The following is a 14,522-nucleotide window of genomic DNA, read 5'->3' as shown; positions in this document are numbered from 1 at the left end:
TGAGGTTAGACAGTACAATTACAATACAAATCAATACAGGAGGGATGAGAGGGCCCCGCTCGTTAGAGCTTACAATCTAGAAGGGAGGGTCAAATGTCATCAGTGCCACGTATAAGTGCCATCTGTCATCAGTGCTACATATTAGTGCCATCTGTCAGTATCACGTGTCATCAGTGCCACGTATTAGTGGCATCTGTCATCAGTGCCATGTATCAGTGCCACGTATCAGTGCCATCTGTCATCAGTGTCACGTCTCATTGTCCTGGTGCTCCAGGGCCTTCAAAAGTGTAATAGGTAGTCAACAAGTTAGATGTGTAATTTATGCTCCTAGAACACATGATGGCGCTCCCTGCATGATGGGCCTCTCTATGTGGCCAGGCTGTGTAGTAGTATACACATGCCACGTGAGAGAAATAACCTATTACAATGACAATTTTGTGGAAAAAAATTAAAATAAAATAAAAAATCTTCATTTTGCAAAGAATTGTGGGAAAAAAATGACAACATCAAAAAGCTCACCATTCCTCTTACTAAATACCTTGGAATGTCTACTTTAAAAAAAAATGGGTAATTTGGGGGGTATTTGTACTTTCCTGGCTTGTTTGGGTCACAAGAAATGAGATAGGCCACCAGTACATCAGATGTGATCAATTTTGTATGATTCGCACCACAGCTTGTAGACTCTCTAACTTTCACAAAGACCAAATAATATCCACTAATGTGGGTTATTTTTACCAAAGATATGTAGCAGTATAAATTGTGGCCAAAATTTATGAAGAAAAATTTATAATTTGCAAAATTTTATCACAGAAACAAAGAAAAATGTGTTTTTTTTCCAAATTTTCGTTATTTTTTCATTTATAGCACAAAAAATAAAAAACCCAGAGGTGATCCAATACCACCAAAAGAAAGCTCTATTTGTGGGAAAAAAAGGACAAAAAATTCATTAGTGTTGCATGACTGGAGTCATTCAAAGTGTGAGATCACCGAAAGCTGAAAATTGGTCTGGGCAGGAGGGGTGTTTAAGTGTCCAGTAGGCAAGTGGTTAAGAAAACCAAACTCACATGTGGTGTTCTTCTAAAGAGTCCTCCCCTGGAATGCTTGAAGTTCAATAGGTCTCTCCCGACCCGGAGACAGCACCCAACCACCTCAGAATCCTGCTTTAGTTTCCCTGCCTTGGGCTAGCCAGCCCCGAGGCATTAAAGTCGGGTGGATCCGCACCCCAGGCCATAGCCTTCCTGGGGGCTGGTCAGGAGGACCAGGACCAAGTAGTCAGCACATCATACTGGACCGGAACCCCAAACCACGTGACGTCCGTGTCTTAAATACCCTCTCCCAGAGGGCACAGCGGGAGGGCCACTCCCACTGACCTGACTCTGAAAAAGAGTAACCAAACGCCTGACTAGACCATAGTTCCACGCCTGCCACCAGAGAGCAGCGCCCCCCTGTGGCCAGGCTGAACATTTCACAGCCCAGTCAGACTGACACAAAAGTCTATTTTAGACAAATAGGCCCAAACTAAACTATAGTCTGGGCAAAGTTTTAACTTTGAAAAACATAGTGGGTGCTCTTCAGGAGCCCGCCGCTACATAAGCATCCATAAAGACTTAGTAGTTATGAGACATAGAGGCATCCTATTTCATCAGATCTTTTAGAGTCCACGGGACACTGTTGTCTAACTCTGGTGCCTACTGGACTGAGCAGCCATATTTAGTCACACTGTGATATCGATCTTATAGGAAAGTAGAGGCAAGACAATAAAAATGGAAGTTGTTAGCGCAATATCCATCTGATTAAATATCTGTCTCTGTGACTTTGAACTGGAACTTAAACTCAGTAATGTGACAAAGCGAGCTGGACGTGCCCCCTCGTGCCCCCTTGTCTCTGCAGTACATGTCTATGTGATCACACTTGTGATGATAGGTGTGGCTGTTACTCAGCTCTGCCAAAAAAAGGAGTTGTCCCCACGCCAGGATGTGGAGGGAAATTTTTCTAATGGAGCAGTAAATCCTGACAGGGGTTGTAACACCACACCCCACTCCAAAACAGGGGTCACCAAACTTTCTAAACAAAGGGCCAGTTTACTAATCCTCAGACTTTAGAGGTGCTGGACTGTGGCCAGGGGGGAGTAGAAAATGTCCTGGTGTTGGTGGGAATGAACAATGCCCCCATCATTAGTGCCAGAAAGTAGACATGTGCGATTCATTTCCCAAAATTCGTACGTTCAGGAGGATCCGAAATACGAATTGCCGTGCGTCCGAATTCTGTACGCAATACGAACTTTTGTTTACGAATTTCGGATTTCGGATCAGTTGTCGTCATTATGCTTATGTCAGCACAGGGATGGTGGGAGCCCCTCATAATATGCACAGCAGAGGTACAGCACCCCGAAGAAATCAGCATAGCACAGGGATGGTGGGAGCCCCTCATAATATGCACAGTTGAGGTACAGCACCCGGAAGAAATCAGCATAGCACAGGGATGGTGGGAGCCCCTCATAATAAGCAGCCCCAGGAGGAAGTCAGCACAGCACAGGGATGGTGGGAGCCCCTCATAATAAGCAGCCCCAGGAGGAAGTCAGCACAGCACAGGGATGGTGGGAGCCCCTCATAATAAGCAGCCCCAGGAGGAAGTCAGCATAACACAGGGATGGTGGGAGCCCCTCATAATAAGCAGCCCCAGGAGGAAGTCAGCATAGCACAGGGATGGTGGGAGCCCCTCATAATAAGCAGCCCCAGGAAGAGCAGGCGCAAACTGGACCAGCGGTGCATGGCAGACAATCCGCTTCTCTCTTTCTCATCTAATGAAACTTCATATTTCGGATAGGAAATTCTTCAACGGAATTTCGTATTTCGGATAAAAACCAAACTTCCATCAGCATCGACTGTCATATTGAGGTATATTTTTGCCTTTAAATTCATCGTAAAGAACGTTCGTACACGTTAACGAACCTAACGACAATTCGTATTTCGTACGAAACGAAACAGAATTTCGGACACGAAATACAAAGTACGAATTAATTTTAATACGAATCGAAACGGAACAGAGCGAAACAAATCTATTGACGGCGCCCATGTCTACCAGAAAGAGGAATAGTGCCTGGTCATTGGGGTCAGAGGGAGGAATAGTGCCCCATCATTGGGATCAGAGAGAGGAATAGTGCTCTGTCACTGGGGTCAGAGAGAGAAATAGTGCCCTGTCATTGGGGTCAGAGGGAGGAATAGTGCCCCATCATTGGGATCAGAGAGAGAAATAGTGCCCTGTCATTGGGGTCAGAGGGAGAAATAGTGCCCCATCATTGGGATCAGAGAGAGAAATAGTGCTCTGTCACTGGGGTCAGAGAGAGAAATAGTGCCCTGTCATTGGGGTCAGAGAGAGAAATAGTGCCCTGTCATTGGGGTCAGAGAGAGAAATAGCGCCCTGTCATTGGTGTCAGTGGGAAGAAAAATGCCCATCGGTAATGTCATTGGGAGGAATAGTACCCCATCGTTAATGTCAGTGGGAAGAATTACGCTCCATTTTTAAAGTGAAGCTTTAGTCATAAAATGAAGTCCTGCTAGATCACTTCAGGCTGGCCCCTTTTGCAGGTATAGCTATGTTAAACATTAAAAATACATGCCTATACTGTTTAAAATCCAGTAACACTGTCTCACCCTGCTCTGCACATGCTCAGTTGCTCTCTATGGTTTGAGACTGTGCCAAAAATGTAGAGGCCGATCTGTTGACATCCTATAGATTTACTGCAGCTCAGGGGCTCTAGGCTTTAGCAAAATGGCAGGAAGCAAAAGAAACAGGAGCAATGCTGGGGGGCGATTTACAGCACACACTAATTCTAAAAGTATAATTATTCATGTGAAATGTATGATCCTTGCTAAAGAACATTATTTTTTATCAAGTTGTTATGGGTAAATGTTCACTTTAATGTCAGTGGGAGGAATAGTGCCTCCAAGGGCCAGGTGAAGGCAACCAAAGCGCCACATCCGGCCCTTTGGCAGCAGATTGGGATCCACTGATCTAAAACATTGAAAAGAAAAAGTTGTTGGGTTTAGATACACTTTAAAACTTGCCTATTTTTATTGCAGAACCTTTATCTCCAATCATGTGTACCTCAAAAACAGTGTGACTTGAAGGGAAGTGTCAGCCTCCCTAATGGAGAGAAAGGGAAGATGGCTACATCGTGTTGTGGTACTGATGACTGCACGCCAACTTTACCTTCCTGTAAGTGACTCTCTCTGCTTCCTACTAACGACATAGCTGGCATTTTGCCATAAAAGTACAAAAGTAAATAAAATGAAGTCATGTGACACATACCTCTCTTTTAGAGAAGGGAAAAATGGACGCCTTTATCACAGGTGTGGGTAAAGGACAACTCAATCCCAGTTAGCCCTTGTACACACGGTCGGAGATTCCGTCGGAATGTGTCCTATCGGAGCGTTTTGTTGGATATTCCGACTGTGTGTGGACTGCATCGGACTGTTTCCGTCGGAATATCCGTCGGACCAAATTTTCCAACTTGCCGGAAATATTTTCCGTCAAAATGCTCCGATCGGACATACTCCGATCATGTGTAGAGAATTCCGATTGGACAAAGTGCCACGCATGCTCAGATCAAATTCCTACATCAAAGCTATTGGCTACCAGCCTGAACGTAGTCCCATCGTAACGAAATTACGTCATCACGTTCTGAAAGATCGGATTTTGCGACAACTTTGTCCGACCGTGTGTATGCAACAGTTTCGGACAAGATCGGTCGGGCAAGATCCGACAGGCAAAATCCGACGGATTTGGTTGTCGGAATCTCTGACCGTGTGTACAAGGGCTAACTCTGATCTCAACCAATGAATTAAATAACAATGAATGGCTAACCCCACAAGTGCTTCCTTTCACCACTTCTTTTCCTTTTGCCTGTACTACCAATTACATTGTTCCTGGTTCTCGGTATGGACTACAAAAACCCTTCCCTCTATGTTATGAGTAATATCTAAACCCAAGAACAAAAATGTAATATATTGCAGCTAGGGGCGGACTGACAACTCATGGGGCCCCCGGGCAGTAGGAGATTATGGGGCCCCCGGGCAATAGGAGATTATAGGGCCCCAAGGCAATCAGAGATTATGGGGCCACACAGTATACACACCCACAGTATACAATCACACAGTATACACAGATATGTTTCTATTGGCTGAGAAGGTACTGGAGAAGTGGGGCAGCTATAATCTCGGGATTTTTAGACCAAAAGGATGTCGGTAAGGAACGTTTCAGAGACAGATGTAAAAAAAAGAAAAAACACAGATTTTTACATACTGTCCCTGGTTTTACTGAGGTTGCCAACCCTGATGGGGCCCCCTAATGGCCTGGGGCCCTCGAGCAGTGCCCAAGTGGCCAAATGGTCAATCCGCTCCTGATTGCAGCTTACCAGTCCTTATGCCCCGTGCACACGATCAAAAATTCAGTCAGAAAAAACCTGGATGGTTTTTCCGACAGAATTCTGCTCAAGCTTGGCTTTGCATACACACGGGTCACACAAAAGTTCTCTGAACTTTCGACCGTCAAGAACGCGGTAACATACAACACTACGACGAGCTGAGAAAATGAAGTCCAATGCTTCCGAGCATGCGTCAAACTGTTTCCGAGCATGCGTGATTTTTTTGTGTGTTCGAATTGCATACAGACGAACGCATTTTCGGATAGGACCGAAAAAATAGAGAACCTGCTCTCAATCTTTTGCTGGCTGGACAAAAGTCCGATGGAGCCTACGCACGGTCGGAATTTCTGACCAAAAGCTCACCTCCGACTTTTGCTGGCAGAATTTCTGATCGTGTGTACGGGGCATTAGATGTGGTTTCTGCATTTGATTTCTTTTTTTAGACTTCTGACTTCCTGACTGTATGCGGGTGCCTAAAATGTTTTTTTTTTTTTTTTTTTATGTGCTCATGGGGTTAATTCCTTGTTATGCATGAAGTATGCCCTCTACACACGGTTGGAAATTCCGACGGAAAAGGTCCGATCGGATTATATTGTCATAAAATCCGATTGTGTGTGGGCTCTAGTAATTGCATTCTGACACCCGCAGCTGATCGTAGTCACAATTCGGTCAACTTTTTTTTTTTCTACTCCTACGATTTCTCAACCAAAATTTAGCAAGCTGCATGATGTCGGCAGGTCCATCCATGGCTGGAATGGTCCGGTTCCCAGGAATTGAGGGTATGGCCATCTTAACCACTTCCGGACCACCGCACGCCGATACACAGTGCCTTGCGAAAGTATTCGGCCCCCTTGAACTTTTCAACCTTTTGCCACATTTCAGGCTTCAAACATAAAGATATAAAATTTTTATTTTTTATGAAGAATCACCAACAAGTGGGACACAATTGTGAAGTGGAATGAAATCTATTGGATTTTTGAAACTTTTTTAACTAATAAAAAAATGAAAAGTGGGGCGTGCAAAATTATTCGCCCCCCTTGCATTAATACTTTGTAGAGCCGCCTTTTGCTGTGATTACAGCTGCGAGTCGCTTGGGGTATGTCTCTATCAGTTTTGCACATCGAGAGACTGAAATTCTTGCCCAATCTTCCTTGCAAAACAGCTCGAGCTCAGTGAGGTTGGATGGAGAGCGTTTGTGAACAGCAGTTTTCAGCTCTTTCCACAGATTCTCGATTGGATTCAGGTCTGGACTTTGACTTGGCCATTCTAACACCTGGATACGTTTATTTGTGAACCATTCCTTTGTAGATTTTGCTGTATGTTTGGGATCATTGTCTTGTTGGAAGATAAATCTCCGTCCCAGTTTCAGGTCTTTTGCAGACTCCAACAGGTTTTCACCCAGAATGGTCCTGTATTTGGCTGCATCCATCTTCCCCTCAATTTTAACCATCTTCCCTGTCCCTGCTGAAGAAAAGCAGGCCCAAACCATGATGCTGCCACCACCATGTGTGACAGTGGGGATGGTGTGTTGAGGGTGATGAGCTGTGTTGCTTTTACGCCAAACATATCGTTTTGCATTGTGGGCAAAAAGTTCGATTTTGGTTTCATCTGACCAGAGCACCTTCTTCCACATGTTTGGTGTGTCTCCCAGGTGGCTTGTGGCAAACTTTAGACGAGACTTTTTATGGATATCTTTGAGAAATGGCTTTCTTCTTGCCTCTCTTCCATAAAGGTCAGATTTGTGCAGTGTACGACTGATTGTTGTCCTATGGACAGACTCTCCCACCTCAGCTGTAGTTCTTTGCAGTTCATCCAGAGTGATCATGGGCCTCTTGGCTGCATCTCTGATCAGTCTTCTCCTTGTCTGAGCTGAAAGTTTAGAGGGACGGCCAGGTCTTGGTAGATTTGCAGTGGTCTGATACTCCTTCCATTTCAAAATGATCACTTGCACAGTGCTCCTTGGGATGTTTAAAGCTTGGGAAATCTTTTTGTTTCCAAATCCGGCTTTAAACTTCTCCACAACAGTATTATGGACCTGCCTGGTGTGTTCCTTGGTCTTCATGATGCTCTCTGCGCTTTCAACAGAACCCTGAGACTATCACAGAGCAGGTGCATTTATACAGAGACTTGATTACACACAGGTGGATTCTATTTATCACCATCAGTCATTTAGGACAACATTGGATCATTCAGAGATCCTCGCTGAACTTCTGGAGTGAGTTTGCTGCACTGAAAGTAAAGGGGCCGAATAATTTTGCACGCACCACTTTTCAGTTTTTTTTTTTGCTAAAAAAGTTTAAAATATCCAATAGATTTCGTTCCACTTCACAATCGTGTCCCACTTGTTGGTGATTCTTCACAAAAAATTAAAATTTTATATCTTTATGTTTGAAGCCTGAAATGTGGCAAAGGGTTGAAAAGTTCAAGGGGGCCGAATACTTTCCCAAGGCACTGTACGTCCTTACTTTGAAGCTCTAACTCCGGTATCCTCTTGTTCGGCTGGCGTTCCGCTTCAAGATAAAAGTGGTCTCTGTGGCATATTCGCCACAAGATCATTTTTTAATCAGCGACGCCATGTTCCGGTGCCCTCCGCCGCTTACCAGAGCCGTCGGCAGCAGCGGAGGCGATCGAAAGTTGTGCCTTCCTTGTGAGGGGAAGATGGCCCTCACCCATCTCCATGACATTGCAGGGTGGAAGAGACGTCAAAGCGTCACCATACCATAGCTCTTAAAGGTCCATTTTTTTAAAATAATTTTTTTAAGTAACATTTTTTAAAAAGAATGTTATTGCATTTTACTCTAAATATGAGAAGTGACGTCTTTTTGACCCCCAGATCTCATATTTAGGAGGTCCTGTCATGTTTTTTTTCTATTACAAGGGATGTTTACATTCCTTGTAATAGGAATAAAAGTGACACAATTTAAAAAAATAAGTGTAAAAATATAAAATAAAAGGTAAAATAAATAAGAAAAAACATTTTTTTTAAATGCGCCCCGTCCCACCGAGCTCGCGTGCAGAAGCGAAGCGCATACGTGAGTAGCGCCCCGCATATGAAAATGGTGTTAAAACCACACACGTGAGGTATTGCCGCGATCAGTAGAGCGAGAGCAATAATTCTAGCACTAGACCCCCTCTGTAACTCAAAACATGCAACCTGTAGAATTTTTTAAATGTCGCCTATGGAGATTTTTAAGGGTAAAAGTTTGTCGCCATTCCACGAGCGGGCGCAATTTTGAAGTGTGACATGTTGGGTATCAATTTACTCTGTGTAACATTATCTTTCACAATATAAAAAAAAAATTGGGCTAACGTTACTGTTGTCTTTTTTTTTTACACCATTTTTTACATACTGTCCCTGGTTTTACTGAGGCTGGCAACCCTGATGGGGCCCCCTAGTGGCATGGGGCCCTCGGGCAATGCCCGAGTGGTCCAATGGTCAGTCCGCCCCTGCATGTACCGTTGCACATATGTGCTACATTGGTATAAAGAGGAAAATTGGTGGAAAGAATGTATGTGTAGTAGTAAAATATAGGTTCCTTTTAATGTCATGAACTTTTATTCCTGTACCCTCTTTCCCATAGTACCAGTGGACAGCTCGGCGTCCAATGGGTTGACATGTCGATCCTGCAAAGTTGAAAACTCTGATTGGTGTTACACTTCCGATACCATGAAATGCACAGGGGGTGAGAACATGTGTCTTCTCCAGACAGTAAAAATAACAGGTAAATAATATAGAGAGGGCTAGTATTTGCCCCCCTAAAAAATTTTTTATTTGTGTATGTATGCATGTATTCATTTATTCATTTTTAGAGATATTAATTGCACACTGCTACCCTGTTTCCCCCCGAAAATAAGACCTAGCGTGATTGTCGGTGATGGCTGAAATATAAGCCCTACCCCCCAAATAAGCCCTAGTTAAAGTCCTTATAGGTCTTATTTTCAGGGTAGGGCTTATTTTCGGGGGGAAAAGGGTAGGGCTTATATTGCAGACATCACCGACAATCACGCTAGGTCTTATTTTCGGGGAAACAGGGTAACAGTAAATTAAAAAAAAAATTTAATTGGATAAAAACTGAATTCTGGTCATTTATTAGCCCCCAAACAAGAACTCTAGCTAATCACCTCATTCGATTAAAAAAAAAAAAACCTAAACTAAATGCCCCAAATCAGAGGTGTAACTAGAACCTTCCCCTAGCCCTGGTGCAAGAAATTATGCAGGGCCCCCCTGACCCCAGGCCAGGGCACTTCCCTCCAGGCCCAGGGCCCTTTACACCTGTCTCAGGGCTCTTTATTACATTACATGCGGGACCATTTCATTGGCAGAGGCATGAGGAGGAACCGATCTCCTCCATTTTCCTCCTGTGGCCGCTAAATGCCTGTGGGAGGAATGGAAGGAGAAGAAGGCTTTTAGCGACAGCCGCCCCTCTTATTTAGGTCTAAAGGGGAGCCGCACAAGTCCCTGGACCATGGGGCAAGTTGCAATTGCAACCCCTGGGACCCCTGTAGCTACGCTACTGCCCACAATTCTTGTTTAAATTCTCAGTAATGTGATTCGTTGGATCCTAATGCCGCGTACACACGGGCGGAATGTCCAACGAAAAAAGTCAGACGGGAGCTTTTCATCGTATATTCCGATCGTGTGTATGCTTCATCTGACTTTTTTTTTTTTTTGAAAATTCTGCAGGACCTAGAAAAATAAACATGTTCTTAATATTTCCGACGGAACCAATTCCTATCGGGAAAACCGCTCGTCTGTATGCTGTTCAGAGGGACCAAAAACGACGCATGCTCTGAAGCAAGTACGAGACGGAGGCTATTGGCTACTGGCTATTGAACTTCCTTTTTCTAGTCCCGTTGTACGTCACCGCGTTCTTGGCGGTCGGATTCGGTGTGATCATGTGTACGCAAGACAGTTTCAACGGAACTCCGTCAGAAAAACCTTCAGAGTTTATTCCGACGGGAAATACGGTCGCGTGTACAGGGCATAAAGCAGAGCGGGGGGGGGGGGGGGGGCTCCTGCCTGGTGACACTCCCATATATGCGTTTCTTCTGTGTATTTAGCTGTTTGCCTGGAGTTTAGTCTTATGCCTTGTACACAGGGTCGGAAATTCCGACGGAAAAGGTCCGATCGGATTATATTATCGGAAAATCCGACCGTGTGTGGGCTCTATCGGATCTCAAATTTTCCAAACAAAAAAATCCAATCTGACTTTTTCCGATCGTTTGTAGAGAATTCCGATTGGAGGAAGTGCCACACATGCTCAAATCAAATTACTAGCCTCAAAGTAGTTCCGTCGTAATGTCATCACGTTCCGAACTATTGGATTTTCCGACAACTTTGTCCGACCGTGTGTATGCAACACCAGATTAGGACAAAATCAGACGGATTTTGTTGTCGGAATGTCCGACCGTGTGTACAAGGCATTATTAGGGGTTAATAACCTTTGACCTTTGGGGGAGGTCCCTATTCTAATCCCTAAGTCCTAACCTTGTTCTTCTAGGAGAAACCCTAACCCTAAACCTAACCCTAAACCTAACCCTAACCCTCACCCTAACCCTAACCTTAACCCTCACCCTAACCCTCACCCTCACCCTAACCCTAACCCCTAAACCCTAACCCTAACCCTAACCCCTTACACGATCGGACTTTCCGACACCAAAACCGTGGAATTTTGTTCGAAGGTTGTCGGTTCCAACATGTCTTGCGTACACACAAAATGTTGGCCAACAATTACGAACGTAGTGACGTACAAGACGTACGGCGAGCCGATAAAAAGGGAGTTCAATAGTCACGTGATATCTCCATTACGAGCGCTAGTTTTACAAGACCGAGCGCTTCCGGCTCGTACTTGATTCCGAGCATGCGTGGACTTTTGTTCCGAAGGACTTGTGCACACACGATCGGGAAAGTCCGATAACAAAAATTTGATGGCGGGAAATTTGAGAACCTGCTAGCCAAGATTTGTTGGCGGAAATTCCGACAACAAATGTTCGATGGAGCGTACACACGGTCAGACTGTCCGCCGACAAGAACACATCCAACATTTGTGGTCGGAAAATCCGAGCGTGTGTACGGGGCATTAGAGCTCCCTTTAGGCAACCGTCAACCGTCCGGCAACCGTCAACTGTCCAGCAACCGTCATTGAGTACTCCTTGGCAGGGCCGGGGAACAAGGGGTGGGCAGGAGGGGGCGGATGCCCCTGGCGCAATGGTTTATTGCAAGGGTAGGGGGCACCCTCACCCTAACCCTAAGGGAAAGGAGGGCGCAATTTGGTGTCTTTGCCCTGGGCGCTGGATGACCTTGTCCCGGCACTGCTCCTTGGTGTCAGAGGCCGAAAGAGTTTTTTTTTTCAGAAGAGTGTTCCGTACAATTCAGCTCTGAGCTGTGAGGGGTCTGTTGATAATAGCCAGAACTGCATTTTTATTTGGTTTATAAAACGTAAATTTTCTAAACTGTTGATGTATTTATTTTTACAGGATCCCAGTCAGTAGCACATGCAGCTCGTGGTTGTGCCACAAAAAGCATTTGTGATCTCGGCAGCCAATCTTACAATATTCAAGGAATGTCGACCGACATTAGGTTTACCTGCACCAGTGGAAGTACAGGTCTCCCAAAAGGCTTCTACCTCCCAGCTTTGATCTGTCTTTCTTTGCTCAAGTTATTGATCTGATCTTTAACATATGTCCATTAGTTGAGGAGCATATATACTCTATATAGTGTGTACGTATATTAATTTTACAAGATCCCAATTCATAATTAGTTGGGCTCAATGTACATGCAATCCATAGATGTTTTTGATTGATTTGATGTAATTATTATATTAAGGTTCATATTTATAAATTGCATTTTTTTTTCTTTTTTTTTTTTTACAATTTTAGTAAAATCTTTATTTTGAACTCTGAAAAAAAAATAACATAACCAAAGAAGCCGTATCACAGTGATCTACCCATGTTCTGTATATGAAAAGCTCCATCCTATTTAGCCCCTACGGCTGATCCCTATGCCACTAATCTTTTGAATATTTTTTTTTTCAGTTTTTTTGCCCACCAGCCGCCGCAGTATGGCTCAGCTGCGCAAATCGGCGTCATGTTATGTTGCCTCTTTATGTGGCCACTAGGGGAGCGCGTGTCCGCTGTTCGCCCCCCCTCTCCCCGGATCCGATGCGAGTGGCCGGCGGTCGCGATGACCACCGGGCTCCCGCGATCGCTCGTGACACGGCGAGAACCCGGGATCTCTGTGTGTAAACGCAGAGATCCCGCTTCTCTGAGGGTAGAAGAGACAGATCATGTGTTCACACCGAGTATGAACACCAATCTATCTCTTCCCCTAGCAAGTCCCATCCCCCCCTTCAGTTAAAACACGTAGCAGGGAACACGGTTAACCCCTTGATCGCCCCCTATTGTTAACCCCTTCACTGCCAGCAACATTTTTACAGTAATCAATGCATTTTTATAGCACTGATCGCTGTATAAAAAAAAAAAGGAGGCGCAGACACACAGAGGTGACGTTCCACATATGGATACCGCTGTTACAGGCCACAGGAAGTCAAGGACTAGGGATGGGCTTTATGTTCGGGAACATGAGTTAGACTCGAACATTGGCTGTCCCCCTGTTCGCTGGACAGCGAACAATTTAGGGTGTTCGCGGCAAATTCGAAAGGCGTGGAACACCCTTTAAAAGGGAGCAATCAAAAGTGCTAATTTTAAAAGCTAATATGCAAGTTATTGTCATAAAAAGTGTTTGGGGACCCGGGTCCTGCTCCAGGGGACATGTATCAATACAAAAAATGTTTTTAAAAATGGCAGTTTTTTCAGGAGCAGTGTTTTTAATAATGCTTAAAGTGAATTTCGTACCTGGGGGGTGTCTATAGTATTCCTGTAAAGGGGCGCATGTTTCCTGTGCTTAGAATTGTCTGACAGCAAAATGACATTTCTAAAGGAAAAAAAGTCATTTAAAACTACTCGCAGCTATAATAAATTGTCGGCCCGAGAATACACATCAGATCATTATTGAAAAAAACGGCATGAGGATTTCCCCACAGGGGAACCTCGAACCAAAATGTAAAAACGGCATGGGGATTTCCCTACAGGGGAACCTCGAACCGAAATGTAAAAAAATAAAAAATGTGTGGGGGTCCCCCCAAATTTCATACCAGGCCCTTTTGGTCTGGAATGGATTTTAAGGGGAACCCCTTTGACAAAATAAAAAAAAAAGGCCGTGGGGGTCCCCGTCTGCGCCAATTTACAGGCATACTATAGACACCCCCCAGGTATGAAATTTAAAGGAATATTACACTTTTATTGTTTCACTTTAAGCATTATTAAAATCACTACTTCTGAAAAAACGCCCATTTTTAAAACTTTTTTTTGCATTTTTAAAACTTTTTTTTGCATTGATACATGTCCCCTGGGGCAGGAATCCGGTCCCCAAACACTTTTTATGACAATACCATGCATATAAGCCTTTAAAATTTAGCGCTTTTGATTATTCATGTTTGTGTCCCATGGATTATAATGGTGTTCGGGTGTTCGAACACATTTTTGGCCTGTTTGCATGTTCTGCTGCAAACCGAATGGGGGGTGTTCGGGTCATCCCTATCAAGGACTATTGGAGGATACCCGCTATCGTAGTAGCTTCATTTGAGGCTCTGGCTAGCTCCTGTCCTCAGTGCCCTTTAAAGCACACACTGGTGAATACATCAGTCAGCTTACAGCTGAAATCTAGCCGCTGCCATACATCAGGTATTATACCGAGGTGGGAACGTATCAAGCCGACAGTGTACTTTGGGCTGACATCTACTCCTCTTTATTTGTCTCTCTATGCTCTTGATATGGAATCGCTCCAATTGAGCTAAAACACATTTGAGTATATTCTATTCTCCAACCCCGATGAAGGTGTAAAAAAACGGAAACGCGTCGGGTACATCAACCATTGGAGAGAATTTGTGTCATTTTTTTCATCCAACGCTTTAATTGTGTTTTATTGTCATTTTTGTTTTCTTGTCATGTTTGCTGTATATATTTTGTGACGGCATACGTCTTTTATAATTGATCATCTGTTCATTTGGAATTGTTTAATAAAATCTTTTCTTTGTAA

General features: G+C 44.2%; 1 protein-coding gene across 1 annotated transcript in view; it reads left to right on the top strand.

The window, feature by feature from the left end:
• LOC143933582 (phospholipase A2 inhibitor and Ly6/PLAUR domain-containing protein-like) overlaps positions 1-14,522 on the top strand; it is a 32,849-nt gene extending 18,327 nt beyond the window's left edge. Inside the window, exons 3-5 of the mRNA XM_077456529.1 lie at positions 4,083-4,218; positions 9,007-9,147; positions 11,903-14,522. Of these exons, the coding sequence (XP_077312655.1) occupies positions 4,083-4,218; positions 9,007-9,147; positions 11,903-12,096 (471 nt within the window). The 3' untranslated portion in view covers positions 12,097-14,522. The remainder of the gene's footprint in view (positions 1-4,082; positions 4,219-9,006; positions 9,148-11,902) is intronic.

The sequence above is a fragment of the Lithobates pipiens genome, unplaced genomic scaffold (genome assembly GCF_037356315.1).
Source record: "Lithobates pipiens isolate NorthernLeopardFrog02 unplaced genomic scaffold, aLitPip1_a1.2 Scaffold_27, whole genome shotgun sequence".
NCBI classification, from domain to species: domain Eukaryota; kingdom Metazoa; phylum Chordata; class Amphibia; order Anura; family Ranidae; genus Lithobates; species Lithobates pipiens.
Note: the sequence above shows the minus strand (reverse complement) of the source record. Positions and strands in the feature narration are given on the sequence as shown.